The 26,126-nt window shown below is 47.9% G+C and overlaps 1 protein-coding gene across 1 annotated transcript in view; it reads left to right on the top strand.

The window, feature by feature from the left end:
* abcc4 (ATP binding cassette subfamily C member 4 (PEL blood group)) overlaps nucleotides 1-26,126 on the top strand; it is a 443,243-nt gene that overhangs the window by 391,459 nt on the left and 25,658 nt on the right. Inside the window, exon 28 of the mRNA XM_070892652.1 lies at nucleotides 17,119-17,224. Within this exon, the coding sequence (XP_070748753.1) occupies nucleotides 17,119-17,224 (106 nt within the window). The remainder of the gene's footprint in view (nucleotides 1-17,118; nucleotides 17,225-26,126) is intronic.

The following is a 26,126-nucleotide window of genomic DNA, read 5'->3' on the forward strand; positions in this document are numbered from 1 at the left end:
CTTTTTTTCTCTTAAATCACTCTGCCCAGCCCCTTCCAGCCTCTGTGTGAGAATCTCATGGACTGCTTTGTTACCAAGGTAGGGGCCATCTTCGGAGTTATGTTTCTGCTTCTTCTACAGCACTGAAACAGCCCTCACCAAACCATGAACAATATTCTTTGTGACTGTGACCTTGGTGCTTTGACCTTTCTGCAGCCTTTGACACGGTTGTTAGCCCCGCCCTCCTCTAGTGCCTATGTTCAGTTGGCCAGCCTGCCGAGACAGCCCTCTCTTTCCTCTCTCATTGCAGCTGGAACATATAAACCAATGGGTTTTCTTCCTACCTTTGTACTGTCATCTCAGGAGCCTCCAAGGGTCCATCCTTGTCCCCCTTCTCTTCCTTACCTCTATGCTGTGCATTGTTAACATCATCTGAAAATGTATGCTGATGATACCTAGCTTTCCATTCCCTCACCCATCGTACCTTCCAATTGTTTCTTAGATGATATTGGAGGGTTTTTACCTCCATCACTCTATCTAGAAATCTGTGGGGGTGCAGAGGGTGATGCACAGGATTTAAACACAAGGATGCAAATTTTATAATGGAAGCTTTGGGTGACCGGGAGCCAATATAGGTCAGTGAGGACAGAGGTGATGGGAAGAAAGTACAGGAGTGTGCTTTAGCAAAAAAAATATACTTGCATGAATCCAATTCAAGCTTTTTATTTTTTTTAAATGTAAATGTTATGGTGCACAGACACAGTTGGTCTGCCACACCTTCTCGGCCAATCCGGTGATCGTCACTGACTGGGAATGTTTGATGATGCTTCAACACTAAATAGTAGTGACTATGATATCAGACTGAGTGTTGTTCTTGTAGCACAGCAGGTCAAGAAATTACATTACCACTCGGAGATGAAATTTTAATTGTTGCCAGTAATAAAATTGACAAAAAATGTAAAATCATATTCTTGAGTGCATTATGGGGTCTGTTTTGCGAGTGTGGAACTTTGCTTGATGAGAGTATGGATTGGAGAATCGGGGCCAAGATCAGCACATCTGATTGATGAGCGTTTAGAAAATTGGGAGCACCATCCTTCACTCGAGTCCCAATCAGAGCTCGGAGCCTAATCTCACACAATGTACCCTTACATTTCTCTAGAAAGTAGGGAAATACTTGGAAAAAAAAGTATTCCCCAACAACGTGCCTTCCTTTTAAAGCACTTGAAAACATAGCAACCTAGTAACACATTGTTATGTACCTATCGTTCAACACATTGCACAGGCCAAAGTCATGATGTTGCACACCACGTGGCAAAACTAGCAGGAATCTGTTATATATGTAACCCTTGGCAACCTATATCACACCACCACCAGAGGGCCTACCTGTTGGAGTCCCAAGGGATTCCAGCATCCCGTGGGAGCATTGTATATAAGCAGGCCCCCACGTTGTACCAGCACTCTGGAGTTTAATTAAAGGAGCTAAGGTCACATTTGCTTATTGTACAGTACTCCGTTTCATCCTCTATTATGAGCGTAACAATTGGCGATGAGGTAACGAACAACCACACGAAAATGCAAAGAGCTGTTGGTATCCTGGAGAAATTCTCAGAAGGGGATGATTGGGAGGCCTTCGTGGAGCGACTCGACCAATACTTCATGGCCAACGAGCTGGAAGGGGATGAGAACGCTGCCAAACGAAGGGCGATCCTTCTCTCCGTCTGTGGGGCAACAACCTATGGCCTCATGAAGAAACGTCTAGCTCCGGTGAAACCAACAACCAAATCCTATGAAGAATTGTGTACGCTGGTCCGGGAGCACCTAAACCCGAAGGAAAGCATTTTGATGGCGAGATATCGGTTCTACACGTGTCAACGGTCGGAAGGCCAGGAAGTGGCGAGCTATGTCGCTGAACTAAGGCGCCTTGCAGGACATTATGAATTAGAAGGATTCCTTGAACAAATGTCGAGACTTTTTTGTGCTTGAGACTAGCCATGAGGTTATCCTTCGCAAACTATTGATTGTTGAAACACCGAATCTGAGCAAAGCCATAACGATAGCCCAGGCATTTATGTCTACCAGCGATAACACCAAACACATTTTGCAGCATAAAGAGGTTTCAGCTAGTACTGTGCACAAAGTAACGTCGTTTTCAAGCAGGAATGCATATGGCAGAATGTACATGCCAACTGCTGCACGACCTCAGATGACTGAGTCCGCCATCAATCGTTAATATAAGGCAGTTTGTTGGCGCTGCGGAGGTGATCATCGGTCCCATCAATGCCGCTTCAAACACTATGCGTGCAAAGGCTGCGGAACAATGGGACACCTCCAGCGAATGTTGCAGACGAGCTGCAAACCACCACGTTGCAGAGGAAGATCGATCCATGGTGGATCAGGCTGAACTAGAGACTCGAACCGAGGAGGCAGAAGTGTACGGGGTGCACACCTTCACCACGAAATGTCCACCGATCATGCTAAAAGTTGAAAATGGAATTCCAGTATCCATGGAACTGGACACGGGTGCAAGTCAATCTATAATGAGCAAAAAGGTCTTCGACAGGCTGTGGAGCAACAAGGCACACAAGCCCAAGCTTCGCTCCATTCACACCAAGCTAAGAACTTACACCAAAGAGCTGGTCCCTGTAATTGGCAGCACAGAAGTAAAAGTCTCCTATGATGGAGCAGTGTACGAACTCCCACTATGGATTGTGCCAGGGGATGGCTCCACACTATTCGGCAGAAGCTGGCTGGGAAAAATCCGCTGGAACTGGGACAACATCCGAGCGCTTTCGTCCGTCGGCATTGGAAGTTTATCGGGTGCGAAGTTGCAGATCTACCTGGTTCCCGGTACACGACCCATCCACCACAGGGCACAGGCGGTACCATACATGATGCGAGAGAAAGTGGAACTTGAGCTGGACAGGCTGCAGCGAGAAGGCATCATCGCGCTGCTGGAGTTCAACGAGTGGGCCAGTCCGATTGTCCCGGTACTCAAAGACGACAGCACAGTCAGAATTTGTGGGGACTATAAAGTAACGATTAACTCTTTTTCGCTACAGGACCAGTACCCGCTACCCAAGGCAGACGACCTATTTGCCACGCTGGCAGGAGGGAAGACATTCACCAAGCTGGACCTGACCTCGGCCTACATGACGCAGGAGCTGGAGGAATCTTCGAAAGGCCTCACCTGCATCAACACGCACAAAGGTCTGTTCATCTATAGCAGATGCCCATCTGGGATTCATTTGGCCGCGGCAATTTTCCAATGGAACATGGAGAGCCTGCTAAAGTCGGTTCCACGCACCGTAGTTTTCCAGGACGACATACTGGTTACACCATTGAACACTTGAAGAATCTGGAACAGATTCTAAGTCGGCTAGATCGTGTGGGACCCAGGTTGAAATGCTCGAAGTGTTCTTAGAGGTCGAGTTCTTAGGAAGTAGAATCGCGGCAGATGGCATCAGACCCACCGACGCCAAGACGGAGGCCATCAAGCACGTGCCGAGACCACAGAACGTGACGGAGCTGCGGTCGTTCCTGGGACTCCTCAACTATCTCGGTAATTTCCTACCCGGGTTAAGCACCTTGCTAGAACCCCTACATGTGCTACTGCGCAAGAGAAACGACTGGGTAGGGGGGAATTCACAAGAGGCTGCCTTTGAGAAAGCCAGAAATCTGTTATGTTCAAACAAACTGCTTGTTCTGTATAACCCATGTAAACGATTAGTGCGAGCTTGCGATGCGTCGTCATACAGGGTCGGGTGTTACAACAGGCTAACGAATCGGGAACATTGCAACCGGTCGCTTATGCGTCCAAGAGTCTGTCCAAGGCCGAAAAAGCTCTGGCATGAGTTTACAGGGTAAAAATAAATGCACCAGTCTATTTGGTCTCAAGTTTGAGCTAGAAACTGACCATAAGCCACTCATATCGCTATTCTCAGAGAGCAAAGGGATTAACACCAATGCCTCTGCCCGCATCCAAAGATGGGCGCTCATGCTGTCGGCATACAACTATGTAATCCGCCACAGACCAGGCACAGAGAACTGCGCTGATGCCCTCAGTCGGCTACCATTGCCCACCACCGGGGTGGAAATGGCACAGCCTGCAGACTTGCTCTTGGTGATGGATGCATTCGAAAACGAAAAGTCACCTGTCCCGCCAGATCAGGACCTGGACCAGTCAGGATCCTTTACTGTCCCTGGTTTAAAAAAAAATCTGTGTCCTCCATGGGAGCTGGTCCAGCGTCCCAGCGGAGATGCAGGAAGAGATCAAGCCATTCCAGAGGCGCAAAGACGAAATGTCCCTACAGGCAGACTCTTTTGTGGGGTAATCGCGTGGTTTTTCCAAAGAAAGGCAGGGAAACGTTCATACGCGACCTACACAGTACCCACCAGGCATAGTAATGATGAAAGCCATAGCCAGATCCCATGTGTAGTGGCCCGGCATCGACTCAGATTTAGAGTCTTGCGTGCGCCAATGCAACACTTGCTCTCAACTGAGCAATGCACCCAGAGAGGCACCGCTAAGTTTGTGTTTGTGGCCCTCCAAACCGTGGTCTGGGATCCATGTTGACTTTGCGGGTCCATTTCTAGGCAAAATGTTCTTGGTTGTTGTGGATGCTTGTTCAAAATGGATTGAATGTGTAATAATGTCTGTAAGCACGTCCACTGCCACCATCGAAAGCCTATGAGCCATGTTTGCCGCACACGGCCTGCCTGATGTCCTTGTCAGTGACAATGGGCCGTGCTTCACCAGCGCTGAATTCAAGGAATTCATGACCCGCAATGGGATCAAGCATGTTATATCTGCCCCATTCAAGCCCGCATCCAATGGCCAGGCAGAGCGGGCTGTTCAGACCATCAAGCAAAGCTTGAAACGTGTGTCGGAAGGCTCCCTGCAGACCCGACTGTCACGAGTGCTGCTCAGCTACCAGATCCCACTCACTCACCGGAGTTCCCCCAGCTGAGCTGCTCATGAAAAGGGCACTCAAAACAAGGCTCTCTCTTGTCCACCCTGGTCTCCATGATCACGTCGAGAGCAGGCGGCATCAACAAAGCATGTACCATGATTGCGCAAACTTGTCACGCGATATTGAAGTCAATGACCCTGTATTTGTACTCAATTATGGACATGGTTCCAAATGACTTGCTGGCACGGTCATAGCCAAAGAAGGGAATAGGGTGTTTCAAGTCAAATTGGCCAATGAACTAACGCGCAGAAAGTATTTGGACCAAACCAAATTGCGGTTCACAAACAGCTACGAGCAACCTGAAGAGGACACCACCAACTTCGACCGCCCAACACACACACAAGTGGCAACCGACATCACGGTTGACCACAAAGTTGAACTCTCCACCCCCAGCAGCCCGGCAAGGCCAGCAGCCCAGTGAAGAACCAACCAACTCACCCACACCTGCATTTGTACCGAGACGATCGACAAGGGAGCGAAAAGCCCCAGATCGTCTCGCCCTGTAATTAAGTGTACTATTGACTTTGGGAGGGAGTGATGTTATGTATGTAGCCCTTGGCAACCTGTATCACATCACCACCAGAGGGCCTACCTGTTGGAGTCCCAAGGGATCCCAGCATCCCTTGGGACACTGTATATAAGCGGGCCACCCACGAGGTATCGGCACTCTGGAGTTTAATTAAAGGAGCTAAGGTCACACTTACTTATTGCATACAGTACTCAGTTTCATCCTTTATTATGAGCAATACAGAATCAGTGGGTGATGATGCAGTTATATGCACTGTACACAGACGCCTGCGTCTGTGCACATACAGAGACTGAACTCCAGGACATAGTCGACGTATTTACTGAGGCATACGAAAGCATAGGCCTTACGCTAAACATCCGTAAGGCAAAGGTCCCCCACCAGCCTGTGCTCGCTGCACAGCACTGTCCCCCAGTCATCAACATCCACGACGCGGCCCTGGACAACGTGGACCATTTCCCATACCTCGAGAGCCTCTTATCAACAAGAGCAGACATTGGCAACGAGATTCAACACCGCCTCCAGTGTGCCAGTGCCGCCTGAGGAAAAGAGTGTTTGAAGACCAGGCCCCCAAATCTGCCTCCAAGCTCATGGTCTACAGGGCTGTAGTAATACCCACCCTCCTGTATGGCTCAGAGACATAGACCATGTACAGTAGACACCTCAAGTTGCTGGAGAAAATCACCAACGATGTCTCCGCAAGATCCTACAAATCCCCTGGGAGGACAGGCGCACCAACATCAGCGTCCTCGACCAGGCTAACATCCCCAGAAGTGAAGCACTGACCACACTCGATCAGCTCCGCTGGGCGGGCCACTTCGTTCACATGCCAGACATGAGACTCCCAAAGCAAGCGCTCTACTCGGAACTCCTTCACGGCAAACGAGCCAAAGGTGGGCAGAGGAAACGTTACAACGTGGGCAGTCCGAGAGGTGGGAGCTCCTGCTGTTGGTGAGGCCTATAAAGGCCCAGCGGCAGCGAGAGGCGGCGGCAGTCCGAGAGGCGGGAGTTCCTGGTGTTGGTGAGGCCTATAAAGGCCCGGCGGCAGTCCGAGAGGCGGGAGTTCCTGGTGTTGGCGAGGCCTATAAAGGCCCAGCGGCAGCGAGAGGCGGCGGCAGTCCAAGAGGCGGGAGTTCCTGGTGTTGGCGAGGCCTATAAAGGCCCAGCGGCAGCGAGAGGCGGGAGTTCCTGGTGTTGGCGAGGCCTATAAAGGCCCAGCGGCAGCGAGAGGCGGGAGTTCCTGGTGTTGGCGAGGCCTATAAAGGCCCAGCGGCAGCGAGAGGCGGGAGTTCCTGGTGTTGGCGAGGCCTATAAAGGCCCAGCGGCAGCGAGAGGCGGGAGTTCCTGGTGTTGGCGAGGCCTATAAAGGCTCAGCGGCAGCGAGAGGCGTACCTGTGCAGCTGCAGCGGGGAGAGAAGGCAAAAAAGAAGTAGAAAGAAATCAAAAGGTGACATCACAGCCAAGGGGGTAAGTGATTGGCTGGTGATTGGTGAGTAGTTTTTCTTTTTTCTCTTCTATAACAGTGAGTAAACTTTAACGTTGTTGCCAATTTAAGTGTATCTAAGGGTTAAGTCATGGCAGGAGAGCTCGGTCGGGTGTTATGCTCCTCCTGTACCATGTGGGAACTCAGGGACGACTCCAGTGTTCCTGACGACTATGTGTGCAGGAAGTGTATCCACCTCCAGCTCCTGACGGTCCGCGTTGCGGAGTTGGAGCTGAGGGTGGATTCACTCTGGAGCATCCACGATGCTGAGAATGACGTGAGTATCACGTGAAGCGAGTTCGTCGTACCGCAGGGAAAGGGTCCACAGCCAGATAGGAATGGAAGACCAACAGGAAGAGCAGTGCAAGGAAGGTAGTGCAGGAGTCCCCTGTGGTCATCCCCCTGCAAAACAGATACACTGCTTTGGGTACTGTTGGGGGGGATGACTCATCAGGGGAGGGCAGCAGCAGCCAAGTTCATGGCACCGTTGCTGGCTCTGTTGCACAGGAGGGCAGGAAAAAGAGTGGGAGAGCGATAGTGATAGGGGATTCAATTGTAAGGGGAATAGATAGGCATTTCTGCGGCCGCAACCGAGACTCCAGGATGGTATGTTGCCTCCCTGGTGCAAAGGGTCAAGGATGTCTCGGAGCGGGTGCAGGACATTCTAAAAAGGGAGGGCGATCAGCCAGTTGTCGTGGTGCACATTGGTACCAACGACATAGGTAAAAAAAAAAGGGATGAGGTCCTACGAAACAAATTTAAGGAGCTAGAAGCTAACTTAAAAAGTAGGACCTCAAAAGTAGTAATCTCGGGATTGCTACCAGTGCCACGTGCTAGTCAGAGTAGGAATCGCAGGATAGCGCAGATGAATACGTGGCTTGAGCAGTGGTGCAGCAGGGAGGGATTCAAATTCCTGGGGCATTGGAACTGGTTCTGGGGGAGGTGGGACCAGTACAAACCAGACGGTCTGCACCTGGGCAGGACCGGAACCAATGTCCAAGGGGGAGTGTTTGCTTGTGCTGTTGGGGAGGAGTTAAACTAATATGGCAGGGGGATTGGAAACAAAAAGGAGGCAAAAGCAAAAGACAGAAAGGAGATGAGGAAAAGTGGAGGGCAGAAAAACCCAAGGCAAAGAACAAAAAGGGCCACTAGAGCAAAATTCTAAAAGGACAAAGGGTGTTAAAAAAACAAGCCTGAAGGCTTTGTGTCTTAATGCAAGGAGTATCCGCAATAAGGTGGATGAATTAACTGTGCGAATAGATGTTAACAAATATGATGTGATTGGGATTACGGAGACGTAGCTCCAGTATGATCAGGGCTGGGAACTCAACATCCAGGGGTATTCAACATTCAGGAAAGATAGAATAAAAGGAAAAGGAGGTGGGGTAGCATTGCTGGTTAAAGAGGAGATTAATGCAATAGTTAGGAAAGACATTAGCTTGGATGATGTGGAATCTATATGGGTAGAGCTGCAGAACACCAAAGGGCAAAAAAACGTTAGTGGGAGTTGTGTACAGACCTCCAAACAGTAGTAGTGATGTTGGGGAGGGCATCAAACAGGAAATTAGGGGTGCATGCAATAAAGGTGCAGCAGTTATAATGGGTGAATTTAATATGCACATAGATTGGGTGAACCAAACTGGAAGCAATACGGTTGAGGAGGATTTCCTGGAGTGCATAAGGGATGGTTTTCTAGACCAATATGTCGAGGAACCAACTAGGGAGGAGGCCATCTTAGACTGGGTGATGTGTAATGAGAGAGGATTAATTAGCAATCTCGTTGTGCGAGGCCCCTTGGGGAAGAGTGACCATAATATGGTGGAATTCTACATTAGGATGGAGAATGAAACAGTTAATTCAGAGACCTTGGTCCAGAACTTAAAGAAGGGTAACTTTGAAGGTATGAGGCGTGAATTGGCTAGGATAGATTGGCGAATGATACTTAAGGGGTTGACCGTGGATGGGCAATGGCAGACATTTAGAGACCGCATGGATGAACTACAACAATTGTACATTCCTGTCTGGCGTAAAAATAAAAAAGGGAAGGTGGCTCAACCGTGGCTATCAAGGGAAATCAGGGATAGTATTAAAGCCAAGGAAGTGGCATACAAATTGGCCAGAAATAGCAGCGAACCCGGGGACTGGGAGAGATTTAGAACTCAGCAGATGAGGACAAAGGGTTTGATTAGGGCAGGGAAAATGGAGAAGAAGCTTGCAGGGAACATTAAGACGGATTGCAAAAGTTTCTATAGATATGGAAAGAGAAAAAGGTTAGTAAAGACAAACGTAGGTCCCCTGCAGTCAGAATCAGGGGAAGTCATAACGGCGAACAAAGAAATGGCGGACCAATTGAACAAGTACTTTGGTTCGGTATTCACTAAGGAGGACACAAACAACCTTCCGGATATAAAAGGGGTCGGAGGGTCTAGTAAGGAGGAGGAACTGAGCGAAATCCTTATTAGTCGGGAAATTGTGTTGGGGAAATTGATGGGATTGAAGGCCGATAAATCCCCAGGGCCTGATGGACTGTATCCCAGAGTACTTAAGGAGGTGGCCTTGGAAATAGTGGATGCATTGACAGTCATTTTCCAACATTCCATTGACTCTGGATCAGTTCCTATCGAGTGGAGGGTAGCCAATGTAACCCCACTTTTTAAAAAAGGAGGGAGAGAGATAACAGGGAATTATAGACCGGTCAGCCTGACATCGGTAGTGGGTAAAATGATGGAATCAATTATTAAGGATGTCATAGCAGTGCATTTGGAAAGAGGTGACATGATAGGTCCAAGTCAGCATGGATTTGTGAAAGGGAAATCATGCTTGACAAATCTTCTGGAATTTTTTGAGGATGTTTCCAGTAGGGTGGACAAGGGAGAACCAGTTGATGTGGTATATTTGGACTTTCAGAAGGCTTTTGACAAGGTCCCACACAAGAGATTAATGTGCAAAGTTAAAGCACATGGGATTGGGGGTAGTGTGCTGACGTGGATTGAGAACTGGTTGTCAGACAGGAAGCAAAGAGTAGGAGTAAATGGGGACTTTTCAGAATGGCAGGCAGTGACTAGTGGGGTACCGCAAGGTTCTGTGCTGGGGCCCCAGCTGTTTACACTGTACATTAATGATTTAGACGAGGGGATTAAATGTAGTATCTCCAAATTTGCGGATGACACTAAGTTGGGTGGCAGTGTGAGCTGCGAGGAGGATGCTATGAGGCTGCAGAGTGACTTGGATAGGTTAGGTGAGTGGGCAAATGCATGGCAGATGAAGTATAATGTGGATAAATGTGAGGTTATCCACTTTGGTGGTAAAAACAGAGAGACAGACTATTATCTGAATGGTGACAGATTAGGAAAAGGGGAGGTGCAACGAGACCTGGGTGTCATGGTACATCAGTCATTGAAGGTTAGCATGCAGGTACAGCAGGCGGTTAAGAAAGCAAATGGCATGTTGGCCTTCATAGCGAGGGGATTTGAGTACAGGGGCAGGGAGGTGTTGGTACAGTTGTACAGGGCCTTGGTGAGGCCACACCTGGAGTATTGTGTACAGTTTTGGTCGCCTAACCTGAGGAAGGACATTCTTGCTATTGAGGGAGTGCAGCGAAGGTTCACCAGACTGATTCCCGGGATGGCGGGACAGACCTATCAAGAAAGACTGGATCAACTGGGCTTGTATTCACTGGAGTTCAGAAGAATGAGAGGGGACCTCATAGAAACGTTTAAAATTCTGACGGGGTTAGACAGGTTAGATGCAGGAAGAATGTTCTCAATGTTGGGGAAGTCCAGAACCAGGGGACACAGTCTAAGGATAAGGGGTAAGCCATTTAGGACCGAGATGAGGAGGAATTTCTTCACCCAGAGAGTGGTGAACCTGTGGAATTCTCTACCACAGAAAGTTGTTGAGGCCAATTCACTAAATATATTCAAAAAGGAGTTTGATGAAGTCTTTACTACTAGGGGGATCAAGGGGTATGGTGAGAAAGCAGGAATGGGGTACTGAAGTTGCATGTTCAGCCATAAACTCATTGAATGGGGTGCAGGCTAGAAGGGCCGAATGGCCTACTCCTGCAGCTATTTTCTATGTTTCTATGATACCCTCAAAGCTTCCCTGATAAAGTGCAACATCCCCACTGACACCTGGGAGTCCCTGGCCATAGACCGCCCTAAGTGGAGGAAGTGCATCCGGGAGGGCGCTGAGCACCTCGAGTCTCGTCGCCGAGAGCATACAGAAACCAAGCGCAGACAGCAGAAGGAGCGTGCGGCAAACCAGTCCCACCCACCCTTTCCCTCAACCACTGTCTGTTCCACCTGTGACAGGGACTGTGGTTCTCGTATTGGACTGTTCGGTCACCTAAGAACTCATTTTTAGAGTGGAAGCAAGTCTTCCTCGATTCTGAGGGACTACCTACAATTAATTGATTGACACAGGGACTAATTCTTCACCACCTACTGATATTTACCATCATGTGATTAACAGGATATTAAACTATGTCACAAAATGCTGCAGTAACCTTCACAAATGAGTTGATCCCTTGAATGACATCCAGCACAAGATCACAAGATAGTTTTGGGTGAAGAATGTTCATTTGATCTCATTCCCCCAGAGAATGACCAACCTGATCGTATTTCCATTACAGCATCGAGTGTTTCTGAAATGAGTCCAGTGTGTTGATCTCAACTGCTCTTTCTGGAAACCAATGGCAGTTGTTGATCATCCTGTGTGTAAAATAAACCCTGGTGTGTATCCTGAACCTGCTCTTCACCCTCCTGAACATCTTTGAGGATATAACGAGCATGGTGGATAGAGGTGTACCGATGGATGTGGTGTATTTAGATTTTCAAAAGGCATTCGATAAGGTGCCACATAAAAGGTTACTGCAGAAGATAAAGGTACGCGGAGTCAGAGGAAATGTATTAGCATGGATAGAGAATTGGCTGGCTAACAGAAAGCAGAGAGTCGGGATAAATGGGTCCTTTTCGGTTTGGAAATCGGTGGTTAGTGGTGTGCCACAGGGATCGGTGCTGGGACCACAACTGTTTACAATATATATAGATGACCTGGAAGAGGGGACAGAGTGTAGTGTAACAAAATTTGCAGATGACACAAAGATTAATGGGAAAGCGGGTTGTGTAGAGGACACAGAGAGGCTGCAAAGAGATTTAGATAGGTTAAGCGAATGGGCTAAGGTTTGGCAGATGGAATACAATGTCGGAAAGTGTGAGGTCATCCACCTTGGGGAAAAAAAAAACAGTAAAAGGGAATATTATTTGAATGGAGAGAAATTACAACTTGCTGCGGTGCAGAGGGACCTGGAGGTCCTTGTGCATGAATCCCAAAAAGTTAGTTTGCAGGTGCAACAGGTAATCAGGAAAGCGAATGGAATGTAGGCCTTCATTGCGAGAGGGATGGAGTACAAAAGCAGGGAGGTCCTGCTGCAACTGTATAGGGTATTGGTGAGGCCGCACCTGGAGTACTGCGTGCAGTTTTGGTCACCTTACTTAAGGAAGGATATACTAGCTTTGGAGGGGATACAGAGACGATTCACGAGGCTGATTCCGGAGATGAGGGGGTTACCTTATGATGATAGATTGAGTAGATTGGGTCTTTACTTGTTGGAGTTCAGAAGGATGAGGGGTGATCTTAAAGAAACATTTAAAATCATGAAAGGGATAGACAAGATAGAGGCAGAGAGGTTGTTTCCACTGGTCGGGGAGACTAGAACTAGGGGCCACAGTGTCAAAATACGGGGAAGCCAATTTAAAACCGAGTTGAGAAGGAATTTCTTCTCCCAGAGGGTTGTGAATCTGTGGAATTCTCTGCCCAAGGAAACAGTTGATGCTAGCTCATTGAATGTATTCAAGTCACAGATAGATAGATTTTTAACCAATAAGGGAATTTAGGGTTATGTGGAGCTGAGTCCACAGCCAGATCAGCCATGATCTTGTTGAATGGCGGAGCAGGCTCGAGGGGCTCGATGGCCTACTCCTGTTCCTAATTCTTATGTTCTTATAACCCCTTGTTCTGTACTGTGAATCACTTTTTTTTTAGTTGTTCTCAGTAGATGCTGCCTCGGCCACATTGACCTCGTTGCCCTGAGCTGGTGGTAGTGGGCTTCACTTTGAACTGCTGCAGTCCTTGTGGTGCTGCCACTCCCACAATGGTGGTAGGTAGGGAATTCTAGTGACAATGAAGTCAGGATGGTGTGTGACTTGGAGGCGAACTTTGCCTCAACCTCAACCCTCCATAAACTTCAGCTATTTCAAAATTGCCCATATCCTATCCTGCACCAAGTCCTCCTCACGCATCATCCCTGTTCTTGCGAAACTACGTTGGTTCCATGTCTTTTAATTTAAAATTGTCATCCTCGTGTTTAAATCCTTTCGTTGCCTTGCCCTTTCTGTTCTGTAACATCCTGTATGTGCGATTCTGATCTCTTGTCATCCCTGCTTTTGCCCCATTGCTGAAAGGGATGCTTTAAGTCATCTGGAATTCCTCCCTAAACCTCTCCACCATCCTCCTTAAAACCCACCTCTTTGACCAAACTTTTCGGCACCCCTCCTAATATCTCCTCTAGCTTAGCATCTATTTTTATATGATTACGCATCTGTGAAATGTCTTAGGATGCTTATCTGCATTAATAGCGCTGTATAAATTTATGATTAGTTACCTGAACACTAGAATCAGGTCAGAGCCTTTCACTTGCTGCATTTGTTATTTTAAATACACCAGAGTATCTAGCCTAAGTTCCAATTGCTGTGAACAAGTCAATTCTTCTTAAGCACATCTTGAAGTAAATTAGAGAGCTTTGTTTCTCTATAGGTTGGAAATCTCTGCTTTCTTCCCAGGGTCAGAAAAACCAGCAGGAGGTGACTGACTTTCTCTGATATCTAAGATTTGTATTCAACTGTAACAAATTGTAAAGTGTGACAGACTCAGCTAGACAATGACTCAGTCTGCAATGGGGCCCGCTTACCCTTAACTAGAGGCTGGTATACCTCATCTCACTGGACAGGGGAGTCAGTCAGGTGCCATGTCATCAGAATGCAGCTCACCAGATATTACCCCAGCCCCCAAAAGATACATCAAGCAATGCCAGAGGAGTTCCATCAAAAGCTGTAGTTGGGTATCTCTCTGATATGACTCAAGCCACCCTCATCTGCCTGCAGTGGCTGAAGGTGACTACTGTCCACAACCGTTATGGCTCAGGCTGAGGCAGCCTCAGAAGATCTACGTAACATAAACCATGGAGCATCAAAGATATGTGCCAGGTCAGTGATGCCCTTTACAGCATAAGCTTTGGCGTCCTAACAAAGTATCAGAGAAAGGGTCATACAGTTCTATGGGGTTGGTGGTTCCCCAAGATACAGTTCCATTGATGGCACTCACATCACATTGAAGATGCCCACAGACGCCCCCTCACCTATGTGAACAGGAAGGTATTCCACTCCATAATTCCTGCATGTGTTGCCTGATGCTGTGGTGGATCTGCAGAAAAACATGGTAGAAGGCAAGACTATGACCATTATCTCATTGAGATTAAAGAAGACGCAGAAAGGAGATGAATGGTTCTGGCTGTGTGATGCTTCACAGGGCAGCAATGTAGGTACTCAGTTACTAACCTGGGACTGGCAAGATGCTGCCAATCTCGCCATCTCCCACAGTAATAACCAAATGAGTGCCTACGAGCTGCATGGCTTGTCCTTGGAGAGTGAGGGGTTTAAAGGTGGGGTTGTGCCTTCTGGTGAACTGCCTTTGGGAGACATTGTGCACTAACTTCTCCTGCAATAAAAAAGTAAATGAGGGTCAGACTGGCAGTTGAGTGGGTGCCAAGTGCCATGAGAGCGGTGAAGTAATAGATGTGGAGATATGAGCGTGCTAAATGGAGGAAGGGGTTTGGGGGTTTATGTGTTTGAAGAACTGTGCAGCCATAGTGCAGAATAGTAAGTTAGAGCTACTCCTTAACTAGAATGCCGTATAAAGGATTAGTCGTGTAAGTGTTGTTTTCTGCAAATCCCCTGGGAGGACAGACGCACCAACGTTGGCCTCCTCGACTAGGCCAACATCCCCAGCATTGAAGCACTGACCACACTCGACCAGTTCCATTGGGCAGGCCACATTGTTTGCATGTCTGACACGAGACTCCCAAAGCAAGTGCTCTACTCGGAACTCCTTCACGGCAAACGAGCCAAAGGTGGGCAGAGGAAACCTTACAAGGACACCCTCAAAGCCTCCCTGATAGTGCGGGTGGGAATGTCGCACTTTAAGTGGAGGAAGTGCATCCAGGAGGGCGCTGAGCACCTCGAGTCTCGGCGCCGAGAGCACGCAGAAATCAAGCGCAGGCAGCGGAAGGAGCGTGCAGCTAACCAGACTCCCCACCCACCCTTTCCTTCAACCACTGACTGTCCCACCTGTGACAGGGACTGTGGTTCTCGTATTGGACGGTTCAGTCACCTGAGAACTCAGAGTGGAAGCAAGTCTTCCTCGATTGCGAGGGACTGCCTGTGATGATGATGTTTTCAGTGTGAACAAGGGAGCACATGGTCAGTGTGTCTTGACTTGGTTTGGTGGAATGCACATCCAGGAGTCTTTGCCTCCTGCCTTCAGTCTTGAGTCGGGCTTGCATCAGTGAATTTCTGTGTTCTTTTCCTGCTTGTCTCTGAAAACAAAGAGCACTTGAGTGGACATCATTCTGTCCAAGTATAATCCACATCTTGGTATGGTATGCAGTGAAGTAATTTGCAAGAGGAATGAAAGCAGCACTGGTGCTGCCTTGTGTAGTTGTCTCCCAGTGTGCTGCTGAAGGATGCAGGCTGCACAGAAGTTTCAGCTGCTAGTAGGTTTTACACTGGGTTTATACCAATAGCTATGCAAATGAACATACCCAGAAAACTTCCGTGTAACTTCCTCTGCAGACCACAGAGAGGGGGTAACTGTGGTGTGAATCACAGCAAGGAAAATTCTCGACCACACCGTTAGGTTTGTCTTATAGAGCCACTTCGTGTAATTGTATGCAAGCCGTCAATATCAGTGAAATTGAGTGAAATTATACTACCCAGGTCCCATTTAGCATAGGGAGCTATATATATTTTTAAGAATAAAACAGATAAAAATTTATCATAATTTCAAATCATTGTTAGTGATTGCCTAGCTGTTAGTCCTAATGAGTGAGCCGTGGCAACAGTCCAGACAACGTGTCATCAATCCAGTCGTTGGCGTGAGCTTCGTAGGCCCCGAACTTGGACTCACCGCCCCCTGCCGCCGAGTTTTCTGGGCGGTCTCCCCTCCGAGCGAGTTTGGTGGAGGCCTCCCGCTGGTGGGGAGGGAAGACCGCTGGGAACCGCCCGCTGAAGTCCGTTAGCGGTGTTAACTGATGTAAGTGTCCTCCCGCCTGCCGAGCTGCCAGTTTGGTCCGGGCGCGAGTCGGCAGCAGCAGGGGGAAGGACTGCCGCACAGAGGCAGGTCTGACCTCGATGGTAAGAATGAAGACCTGCAAAAAAAGGTTCGTAAACTTCTTTTTGTTGTTTTGTTTTACAACAATTCAAGTGGATGGGGTCCACTGAAGGTTTTCCAATGTTTTTTTGTGTAAATGTTTATTTTTATGTGTTCTCCACCCCCCCCCCCCCCCCCCCCCCGCTCCCTGGGCCCGACTCAATCCTCGGGACTTTGGCCGAGATTGGGAATTCCCACCCGCTGCCGCCCAGGTTCAGGGCGTACGCTGTTGTTTTTGCCACTGGGCAGTCTTTGCAGGTCTATTTAACGAAACTCCTGCCCAAAGTACCGTCAGGTATCTCAGCAGTCCTTTGGGCGAAACTTCGCTTCCACCAAGGGCCCTTAGTCTTTGTGTTATATGCATTTGGAATTCCAAACCCAAAGCAAATTTAAAGGATCTTTAAATTGTTAAGAATCCGGTATAAAATTGTTTCATTATATGCACTAGAATCTCTGTGCTCTCTCAGATGACCACAGTTTTCCAGGTTTACTGTTACCAATAACCAAACCTATTGGGGTGCAGGGTATCATGAAAGGTGTCCATGGGCATGACCTGAAAAAGTCATGTACAAAATTAGGGTTTGGATATTGTCTTTTGAGCTAAAATCTCAACATGCTAGAAAACTTTTTATGTCCACTGTTCACTTTTAATTTTCCTTTTTTTTTTTAAGAACGGATACGTTAATTCAGAAGACAATTCGAGAGAAGTTTGAACAGTGTTCAGTCCTGACAATTGCACATCGGCTTAATACCATTATCGATAGTGATAGAATTCTGGTAAGAAGCCTGCACAGCACAAACCTCCTTCAAGCTCCTGTAATGTTGCAGCCACTGTCACACATTTAGATTAGAACTAGGGGGCATAGTTTCAGAATAAGGGGCCACCCATTTAAAATGGAGATGAGGAGGAATGTCTTCTCTCAGAGGGTTGTGAATCTTTGCAATTCTCTGCCCCAGAGAGCTGTGGAGGCTGGGGCATTGGATATATTTAAGGTGGAGATGGACAGATTTTTGAACTATAAGGGAGTCGAGGGTTATGGGGAGTGGGCAGGGAAGTGGAGTTGAGGCCAAGATCAGATCAGCCATGATCTTATTGAATGGCGGAGCAGGCTCGAAGGGGACGTATGGCCAACTCCTACTCCTGCTCCTAATTCTTATGTGGATAGAGCAGACAGTCTTCCTGGAAGTTGGTTGTACTTGGGGCTTAAAATTCCACAGACTGAATGTAACATTTAGGCCAGTGTGCATCTCACATAGGTTCACTGGGCTACCAGGGAGGGCTCGGCCAGGCCAGTGGCCAGACACCCAAGAGGGGGTGCTAGGCTTCCTGATGGCGGCCCGACCGAACCCAGGGGCAAAATTGGCAGCCCGACCTGGCAGTCAGCCAACAATAAAAATAAAATGGTGTCACCGGCAGTGCCACCTCCCCTTTAAGGGCGGTTGCACCGCTGACCAACAAGGAGTGCACCGAGACACAAAGCTGCCGGGAGCACCGACCGGCGGTGCTCCCGCGGGGCAACTCCGCAAAAGGGTTATTTCCCGTGGGGCAATTTCGGGAAGGGGTTGCCGCTAGTCGGGAAGGGGTTGGTGCGTGCACGCGCAGCGGAAAAATGGGCAGAGCAGTGCCCTACACCGCTCCGACTCTGAGGAAGGGCAACTTAAAAAATGGTGGCCGCTCTGCGGAGACTCAGTGGCCAGAGGCCTTATCAGGAGGGGCAATTTCGGCCTCGGCCTCGGCGTCTGCTAATACATTTAAATTTAAATATTTCGCTGATGCATTGGGTAAAGGATTGCAGCAACGATCTCATTTTATGTTTTATGAAGGAAATATTGAAGTAGGCATGCAATAATATGCCTTTTAAATAGTAATTGACAATATGAGGAATCTTCCCCAGTTGCAGCTGTGCTCTTTGTGCTATTGATAAGATGGAGTTTTCTAAAACTGAAAGAAAATGACTATTGTTTGGTAATAAATTGTGCAAGTAAATGTGGCAAAGGAGTTAAAGGTGCAGTAATTAAAATCAGCCGATGCAGTTGCTAACTTCAGTGCTTAGCTGTAGAATTTTGCACTGTTCACTTATGCTGTATAAAGTGTTGGGACCTGTACTTTAACCTCTAATGAATCACTGAATGAGCTGTAACTTGATTTTCATGGGCATATCACTACATTACATTAGTGCATTTGTTTGCTTCTGTTTCTGAAATGTGAAAAAGACATCTGTGTTGAGAACAATAACCTGTTATTCATGGAATCATTGAGAAGAGCTTTCCCCTCTAAATGCTGTTCTTCTCATGTGCAGCTGCCTGACATCTTTGGAAGATCTTATTGGTAAAATAGTTCTGCAGTTGAAGTTCATGAAGTAGCGTGCCCAAGTGGAAATTAAATTGTCCTATTTATCACATTTCCCTGTGAGCACAACTCATTTTAAATACATTGAGCTTCCATTTACGTGAGAAAATTTCCCGCAACAAAACACTGTACCTGGCATTCTGTTTGATTATCAACTTGTTTTGAGTATGATGCTGATGCCTTTTTTAAAAATCATACATGGTGTTTCATTTTCTCTTTCATTGACCAAAATTGAAATATACATGCCACCTTATTTATGACCCAGGGCTTGCTGCTGATCGCACACATTCACAACACTGAAATCAATCAGCAACAAAGCACCGCAGTGTCCCGAACGTTTTACTTTGTGAACTTGTTCTGCTCACTTTCATGTTTCTCCTGCAACCTGTCACAGCACCTGCAATATTCCAATATACATGAAGTACGTTTAGATGTCCCTCAATTGCACGGCTAAAATATAGCACAAAAGGCTATTCGGGGTGGGTGGGGTAGAGAGTGAGAAAAGGATATATATAGCAGTGTGGCTGTGAGAAAGGTGAAACATCTTTATCGATGGTGTATCATGATTTTGTCTTCTTTCTTTCCATCGACACTTTTAATCGTATGCCATGATCCGGTGAAGTGTTTATTCCTCCACCTTCTGAAAGGGAGGAAGATCATGTGAGAACACATTGCATAACCACTGAGCCAAAATACAGTAATGAGAGTTTTCTGGTTCTTAATGAATACTTCGCGTCTGTTTTCACAAAAGAGAGGGGCAATGCAGACACTGCTATCAGGGAGGAGGAAATATTAGATGAAATAAACATAGTGAGAGAGGAGGTATTAAGGGGTTTAGCAGCTTTGAAAGTGGATAAGTCCCCAGGCCTGGATAAAATGTATCCCAGGCTGTTAAGCGAAGCAAAAGAGGAAACAGCAGTGGCTCTGACCATCATTTTCCAATCCTCTCTGGCTTCAGATGTGATGCCGGAGGACTGCTAATGTGGCACCTATGTTTAAGAAGGGAGAAAGGGATAGACCGAGTAATTACAGGCTAGTCAGCCTAACCTCGGTGGTGGGAAAATTATTGGAAAAAATTTTGAATGACAGAATAAATCTTCATTTAGAAAGACACGGATTAGTCAGCATGGATTTGTTAGGGGAAGGCCGTGTCAGGCTAACTTGATATTTTTTGAGGAGGTAACCAGGAGGGTCAATGGGGCAGTGCATTTGATGTAGTGTATATGGATTTTAGCCAGGCTTTTGAAAAGGTTGCATCTGGCAGACTGGTCACGAAAGTAAAAGCCCATGGGATCCAGGACAAAGTGGCAAGATGGATCCAAAATTGGCTCAGGGGCAGGAAGCAGAGGGTAATGGTTGATGGGTGTTTTTGTGACTGGAAGGCTGTTTCCAGTGGGGTTCCGCAGGGCTCGGTACTAGATCCCATGGTTTTTTTGGTATACATCTAGACTTGAACATAGGAGGTATGATTAAGAAGTTTGCAGATGATAAAATTGACTGTGTGGTTGATAATGAAGAAGAAAGTTGCAGACTACAGGAAAATATCAATGAACGGGTCAGGTGGGCAGAACAGTGGCAAATGGAATTCAATCTGGAGAAGTGTGAGGTAATGCATTTGAGGAGGGCTAACAAGAAAAGGGAATACACATTAAATGGTAGGACACTGAAGTGTAGAGGAACAAAGGAACCTTGGAGTACATGGCCACAGATTCCTGAAGGTAGCAGGCCAGGGAGATCAGAAGGCATACGGAATGCTTCCCTTTATTAGCCGAGGCATAGAATACAAGAGCAGGAGGGGTAATGCATGAACTGTATAAAACACTAGTTAGGCCACAGCTAGAGTACTGCAAGCAGTTCTAGTCACCGCATTACAGGAAGGAGGTGATTGTACTGGAGAGGGTACAGAGGAGATTTACGAGGATGTTGCCGGGAGTGGAGAATCTTAGCTGTGAGGACAGATTAGATCGGCTGGGTTTGTTTTCTTTGGAACATAGAAACATAGAAAATAGGTGCAGGAGTAGGCAATTTGGCCCTTCGAGCCTGCACCATCATTCAATAAGATCATGGCTGATCATGCAACCTCAGTACCCCATTCCTGCTTTCTCTCCATACCCCTTGATCCCTTTAGCCGTAAGAGCCACATCCAACTCCCTTTTGAATACATCTAACGAACTGGCCTCAACAACTTTCTGTGATAGAGAATTCCACAGGTTCACAATTCTCTTGAGTGAAGAAGTTTCTCCTCATCTCTATCCTAAATGGCTTACTCCTTATACTTAGACTGTGACCCCTGGTTCTGGACTTCCCCAACATCGGGAACATTCTTCCTGCATCTAACGTCCAATCCCGTCAGAATTTCATATGTTTCTAATGAGATCCCCTCTCATTCTTCTAAATTCCAGTGAATATAAGCCTAGTCGATCCAGTCTTTTTTCATATGTCAGTCCTGCCATCCCAGGAATCAGTCTGGTGAACCTTCCCTGCACTCCTTCAATAGCAAGAATGTCCTTCCTCAGATTAGGAGACCAAAACTGTACACAATATTCAAGGTGTGGCCTCACAAAGGCCCTGTACAACTGCAGTAAGACCTCCCTGCTCCTATACTCAAATCCTCTCGCTATGAAGGCCAACATACCATTTGCCGCCTTCACTGCCTGCTGTACCTGCATGCCAACTTTCAATGACTGTGTACCATGACACCCATGTTGCACCTCCCCGTTTCCTAATCTGTCACCATTCAGATATTCTGCCTTCCTGTTTTTGCCACCAAAGTGGATAACCTCACATTTATCTACATTAAATCTGCCATGCATTTGCCCACTCACCTAACCTGTCCAAGTCACCCTGCAGCCTCTTAGCATCCTCCTCACAGCTCACACTGCCACCCAACTTAGTGTCATCTGCAAACTTGGAGATATTATATTCAATTCCTTTGTCTAAATCATTAATGTGTATTGTAAATAGCTGGGGTCCCAGCACTGAACCTTGCGGTACCCCACGAGTCACTGCCTGCCATTCTGAAGAGGACCCGTTTATTCCGACTCTTTGCTTCCTGTCTGCCAACCAGTTCTCTATCGACATTGCCCCCAATACCAGCTGCTTTAATTTTGCACACTAATCCCTTGTGTGGAACAGAAGAGACTGAAGGGAGACCTCATTGAAATGTATAAAATTATGATGGGCCTAGATCTGGTGATTAAAAAAAGGGTCTATTTCCCTTAGAGAGGGGTCAACAACCAGGGGGCATACATTTAAAGTAATTGGTAGAAGGTTTAAAGGGAATTTGAGGGGAAATTTCTTCACGCAGAGGGTTATGGGGGTCTGGAACTCACTGCCTGAAAGGGTGGTAGAGGCAGAAACCCTCACCACATGTAAAAAGTACTTAGAAACATAGAAACATAGAAAATAGGTGCAGGAGTAGGCCATTCGGCCCTTCGAGCCTGCACCCCCATTCAATGAGTTCATGGCTGAACATGCAACTTCAGTACCCCATTCCTGCTTTCTCGCCATACCCCTTGATCCCGCTAGTAGTAAGGACTAAATCTAACTCCTTTTTGAATATATTTAGTGAATTGGCCTCAACAACTTTCTGTGGTAGAGAATTCCACAGGTTCACCACTCTCTGGGTGAAGAAGTTTCTCCTCATCTCGGTCCTAAATGGCTTACCCCTTATCCTTAGATTGTAACCCCTGGTTCTGGAATTCCCCAACATTGGGAACATTCTTCCTGCATCTAACCTGTCTAAATCCATCAGAATTTTAAACGTTTCTATGAGATCCCCTCTCATTCTTCTGTAATATCTCTGCAAATTTGCTGCTCCATATTTTTCCCACTAGATGGCCTGCAGAATATGCCTAGTAGTGTAATGGCACCTCTGTTACTTAACTCTAGCCATATAGATTTTGTCCTTAACCTCTCCACAGACCTCCTCTCTCCCCAACACTGTAACATTTTCCTTAACCAATACTGCCACACCACCTCCTATCTTTCCTTCCCTACCTTTCCTGAACACCCTTTTCCCAGGAATATTTAAAACCAAATTCTGCCCCTTTTTGAGCCAGGTCTCTGTTATTGCCCCAACATCATATTCCCATATGGTTATTTGCGCCTGCAGCTCACCAACCTTGTTTACTCTGCTTTGTGCATTCACGTGCATACACGTACAGTCGTCGTCATCATCATCATTATAGGCAGTCCCTCGGAATCGAGGAAGACTTGCTTCCACTCCTGAAGTGAGTTCTGTGATGGCTGAACAGTCCAATATGAGAGCCACAGACTCTGTCACAGGTGGAACAGATATTCACCGAGGGAAGGGGTGGGTGGGACTGGTTTGCTGCACGTTCCCTCTGCTGCCTGCGCTTGACCTCTTCACACTCGCGGCGTTGAGATTCGAGGAGCTCAACACCCTCCCGGATGCACTTTCACCACTTAGGGCGGTCTTCGACCAGGGACCCCCAGGTGTCAGTGGTGATGTCGCACTTCAGGGAGGCTTTGAGGGTATCCTTGTAACGTTTCCGCTGCCCACCTTTGGCTCATTTGCTGTGAAGGAGCTCCTCTTAAAGCATTTGTTTAGGGAGTCTCGTGTCTGGCATGCGAACTATGTGGCCTGCCCAGCGAAGCTGATCGAGTGTGATCAGTGCTTCAATGCTGGGGATGTTAGCTTGGTCGAGGACACTGATGTTGGTGTGCCTGTCCTCCCAGGGGATTTACAGGATCTTGCGGAGACATCGTTGGTGATATATCTCTAGCGACTTGAGGTATCTTCTGTACATCGTCCATGCCTCTGATCCATACAGGAGGGCGGGTATTACTACAGTCCTGTAGACCATGAGCTTGGTGGTAGATTTATGGGACTGGTCTTCGAACACTCTTTTTCTCAGACGGCCGAAGGCTACACTGGCACACTCGATCCGGTGTTGAATTTCTGCATCAATGTCTGCCTTTGTTGATAGGAGGTTCCCGAGGTATGGGAAATGGTCCACGTTGTCGAGGGCCGCGCCGTGGATCTTGATGACTGGGGGACAGTGCTGTGCGGCGGGGACAGACTGGTGGAGGTCCTTTGTTTTACAGATGTTAAGCATAAGGCCCATGCTGTCATATGCCTCGGTGAATACATTGACTATAGCCTGGAGTTCAGCCTCTGAATGTGCACAGATGCAGGCATCGTCCGCATACCACAGCTCAATGACAGAGGTTGGGGTGATCTTGGACCTGGCCTGGAGGTGGCGTAGGTTAAACTCGTACTGTAGTTTAGTTCCACTCCAGCTGTGAGGTGGATCATGACAGTGAGGAAAATTGAAAAAAGGGTTGGAATGATGATACAGCCCTGCTTGACCCAGGTCTGGACGTGGATTGGGTCTGTAATGGATCCATTGGTAAGGATCACAGCCTGCATGTCGTCGTGGAGCAAGCGAAGGATGTTGACAAACTTTTGGAGGCATCCGAAACGGAGGAAGACGCTCCATAGACCCTCGCGGTTGACAGTGTCAAAGGCCTTTGTAAGATCGAAAAAGGCCATGTATAAGGGCTGGCGCTGCTCTGCTCCCTGCATTTTTCCTGCAGCTGTCGCACTGCAAAGATCATGTCCATTGTGCCCTGTAGGGGACGAAATCCGCACTGTGACTCCGGAAGGAGCTCCTCGGCCACAGGGAGAAGACGATTGAGGAGAACTCTAGCGACAACTTTCCCGGTGGCTGAGAGCAGGGAGTTTCCTCTATAGTTGCCGGAGTCGGACTTGTCCCCTTTTTTAAAGATGCTCACGATCACTGCATCTCTGAGATCTCCCGGCATGCTCTCCTCCCTCCAGATGAGAGAGATGAGATTATGTATCTGCACCAACAGCGCCTCTCCACCGTACTTTAGTGCCTCAGCAGTGATTCCATCCGCACCCGTAGCCTTGTTATTCTTGAGCTATTTTATGGCCTTTTCTACCTCGTGCAATGTTGGGGTCACATGCTGCGGGATGGAGTTGAGAACACTCGAGTCAAAGGCAGAGTCTTGATGGAGGAGATCATCGAAGTGTTCCTTCCATTGGGCCCTGACAGCCTCGGTGTCCTTGATGAGTGCTTCCCCATTCTTGGCCAGGAGTGGGGTGGGGCCTTGGGAGTTTGGACTGTAGGTGGCCTTGACTGCAGTGAAGAATCCTCGCATATCATGGCTGTAGGCCAGTTGTTGTATCTCCTGTGCTTTCTCCATCCACCACCTGTTCTTTAGGTCCTGGGTTTTTTGTTGGACCTCAGCCTTGAGCCGTCTGTAATGTTGCTTTGCTGCTCCCGAGTTGGGTTGTTGCTTGAAGCTCAGAAATGCTCTGCGCTTACGATCTATTAGTTCTTAGATCTCCTGATCATTTTCATCAAACCAGTCCTGATGTTTTCTGGTTGAGTGACCAAGTGTCTCTTCACAGGCACTGGTTATAGAAGCCTGGAGGGCAGACCAAGCGCTGTGGGGATTCAGCATCTCCGGGGCATCAAGGCACGCCAGATTAGCTGTGAGGCGCTGGCTGTATAGGGCTCTCTTAGCTGGGTCCTTAAGTGCCCCAGCATTGACTTTTTTACGGCACTGCTTCTGCTGTCCCCTCTGCTTTGGGGCAATGTTAATGTTGATGATGGATCGGATTAGGTGATGGTCCGTCCAGCAGTCGTCAGCTCCTGTCATGGCGCGGGTGATGCGCACATCTTTGCAATCCATGGCTCGGACGATGACATAGTCGAGCAGGTGCCAGTGTTTGGAGCGAGGGTGTTGCCACGATGCCTTGTATTTGTCCCTCTGGCGAAACAGGGTGTTGGTGATGAGGAGTTCATGTTCTAGACTTTTTGTCAGGAGTAGGGTACCGCTGGAGTTGGCTTTCCCTACCCCCTCTCTGCCAATCACGCCTCCCCAGAGGGCTGTGTCTTTGCCGACCCTGACATTAAAGTCACCCAGGTGGATCAGTTTGTCGCCCGTGCGGACACGGGACAGGGCTGTCTCGAGGTTGGAATAAAAACCCTCTTTAGCCTCATCCGTTGCATCGAGTGTTGGGGCGTACGCACTGATGACTGTGGCATAGTGGTTCCGGGTTAGGGTGATACGGAGAGTCATGAGGTGTTCGTTAACCCCGTAGGGAGAGTCTGTGAGACGGCCGACCAGCTCATTTTTGATGGTGAAGCTGACTCCATGAAGGCGGCGTTCTGCCTCTGGTTTCCCTTTCCAGAAAAAGGTATAACCTCCACCTTGTTCCTTGAGCTGGCCTTCCCCTGCCCGCCGGGTCTCGCTTAGTGCGACGATGTTGATGTCAAAATGTCTAAGTTCCCGGGCAACTATGATGGTGCGACGTTCCGGCCTGTTGCTGTT

This window comes from Pristiophorus japonicus, chromosome 10 (genome assembly GCF_044704955.1).
Source record: "Pristiophorus japonicus isolate sPriJap1 chromosome 10, sPriJap1.hap1, whole genome shotgun sequence".
Classification (NCBI taxonomy): Eukaryota; Metazoa; Chordata; class Chondrichthyes; family Pristiophoridae; genus Pristiophorus; species Pristiophorus japonicus.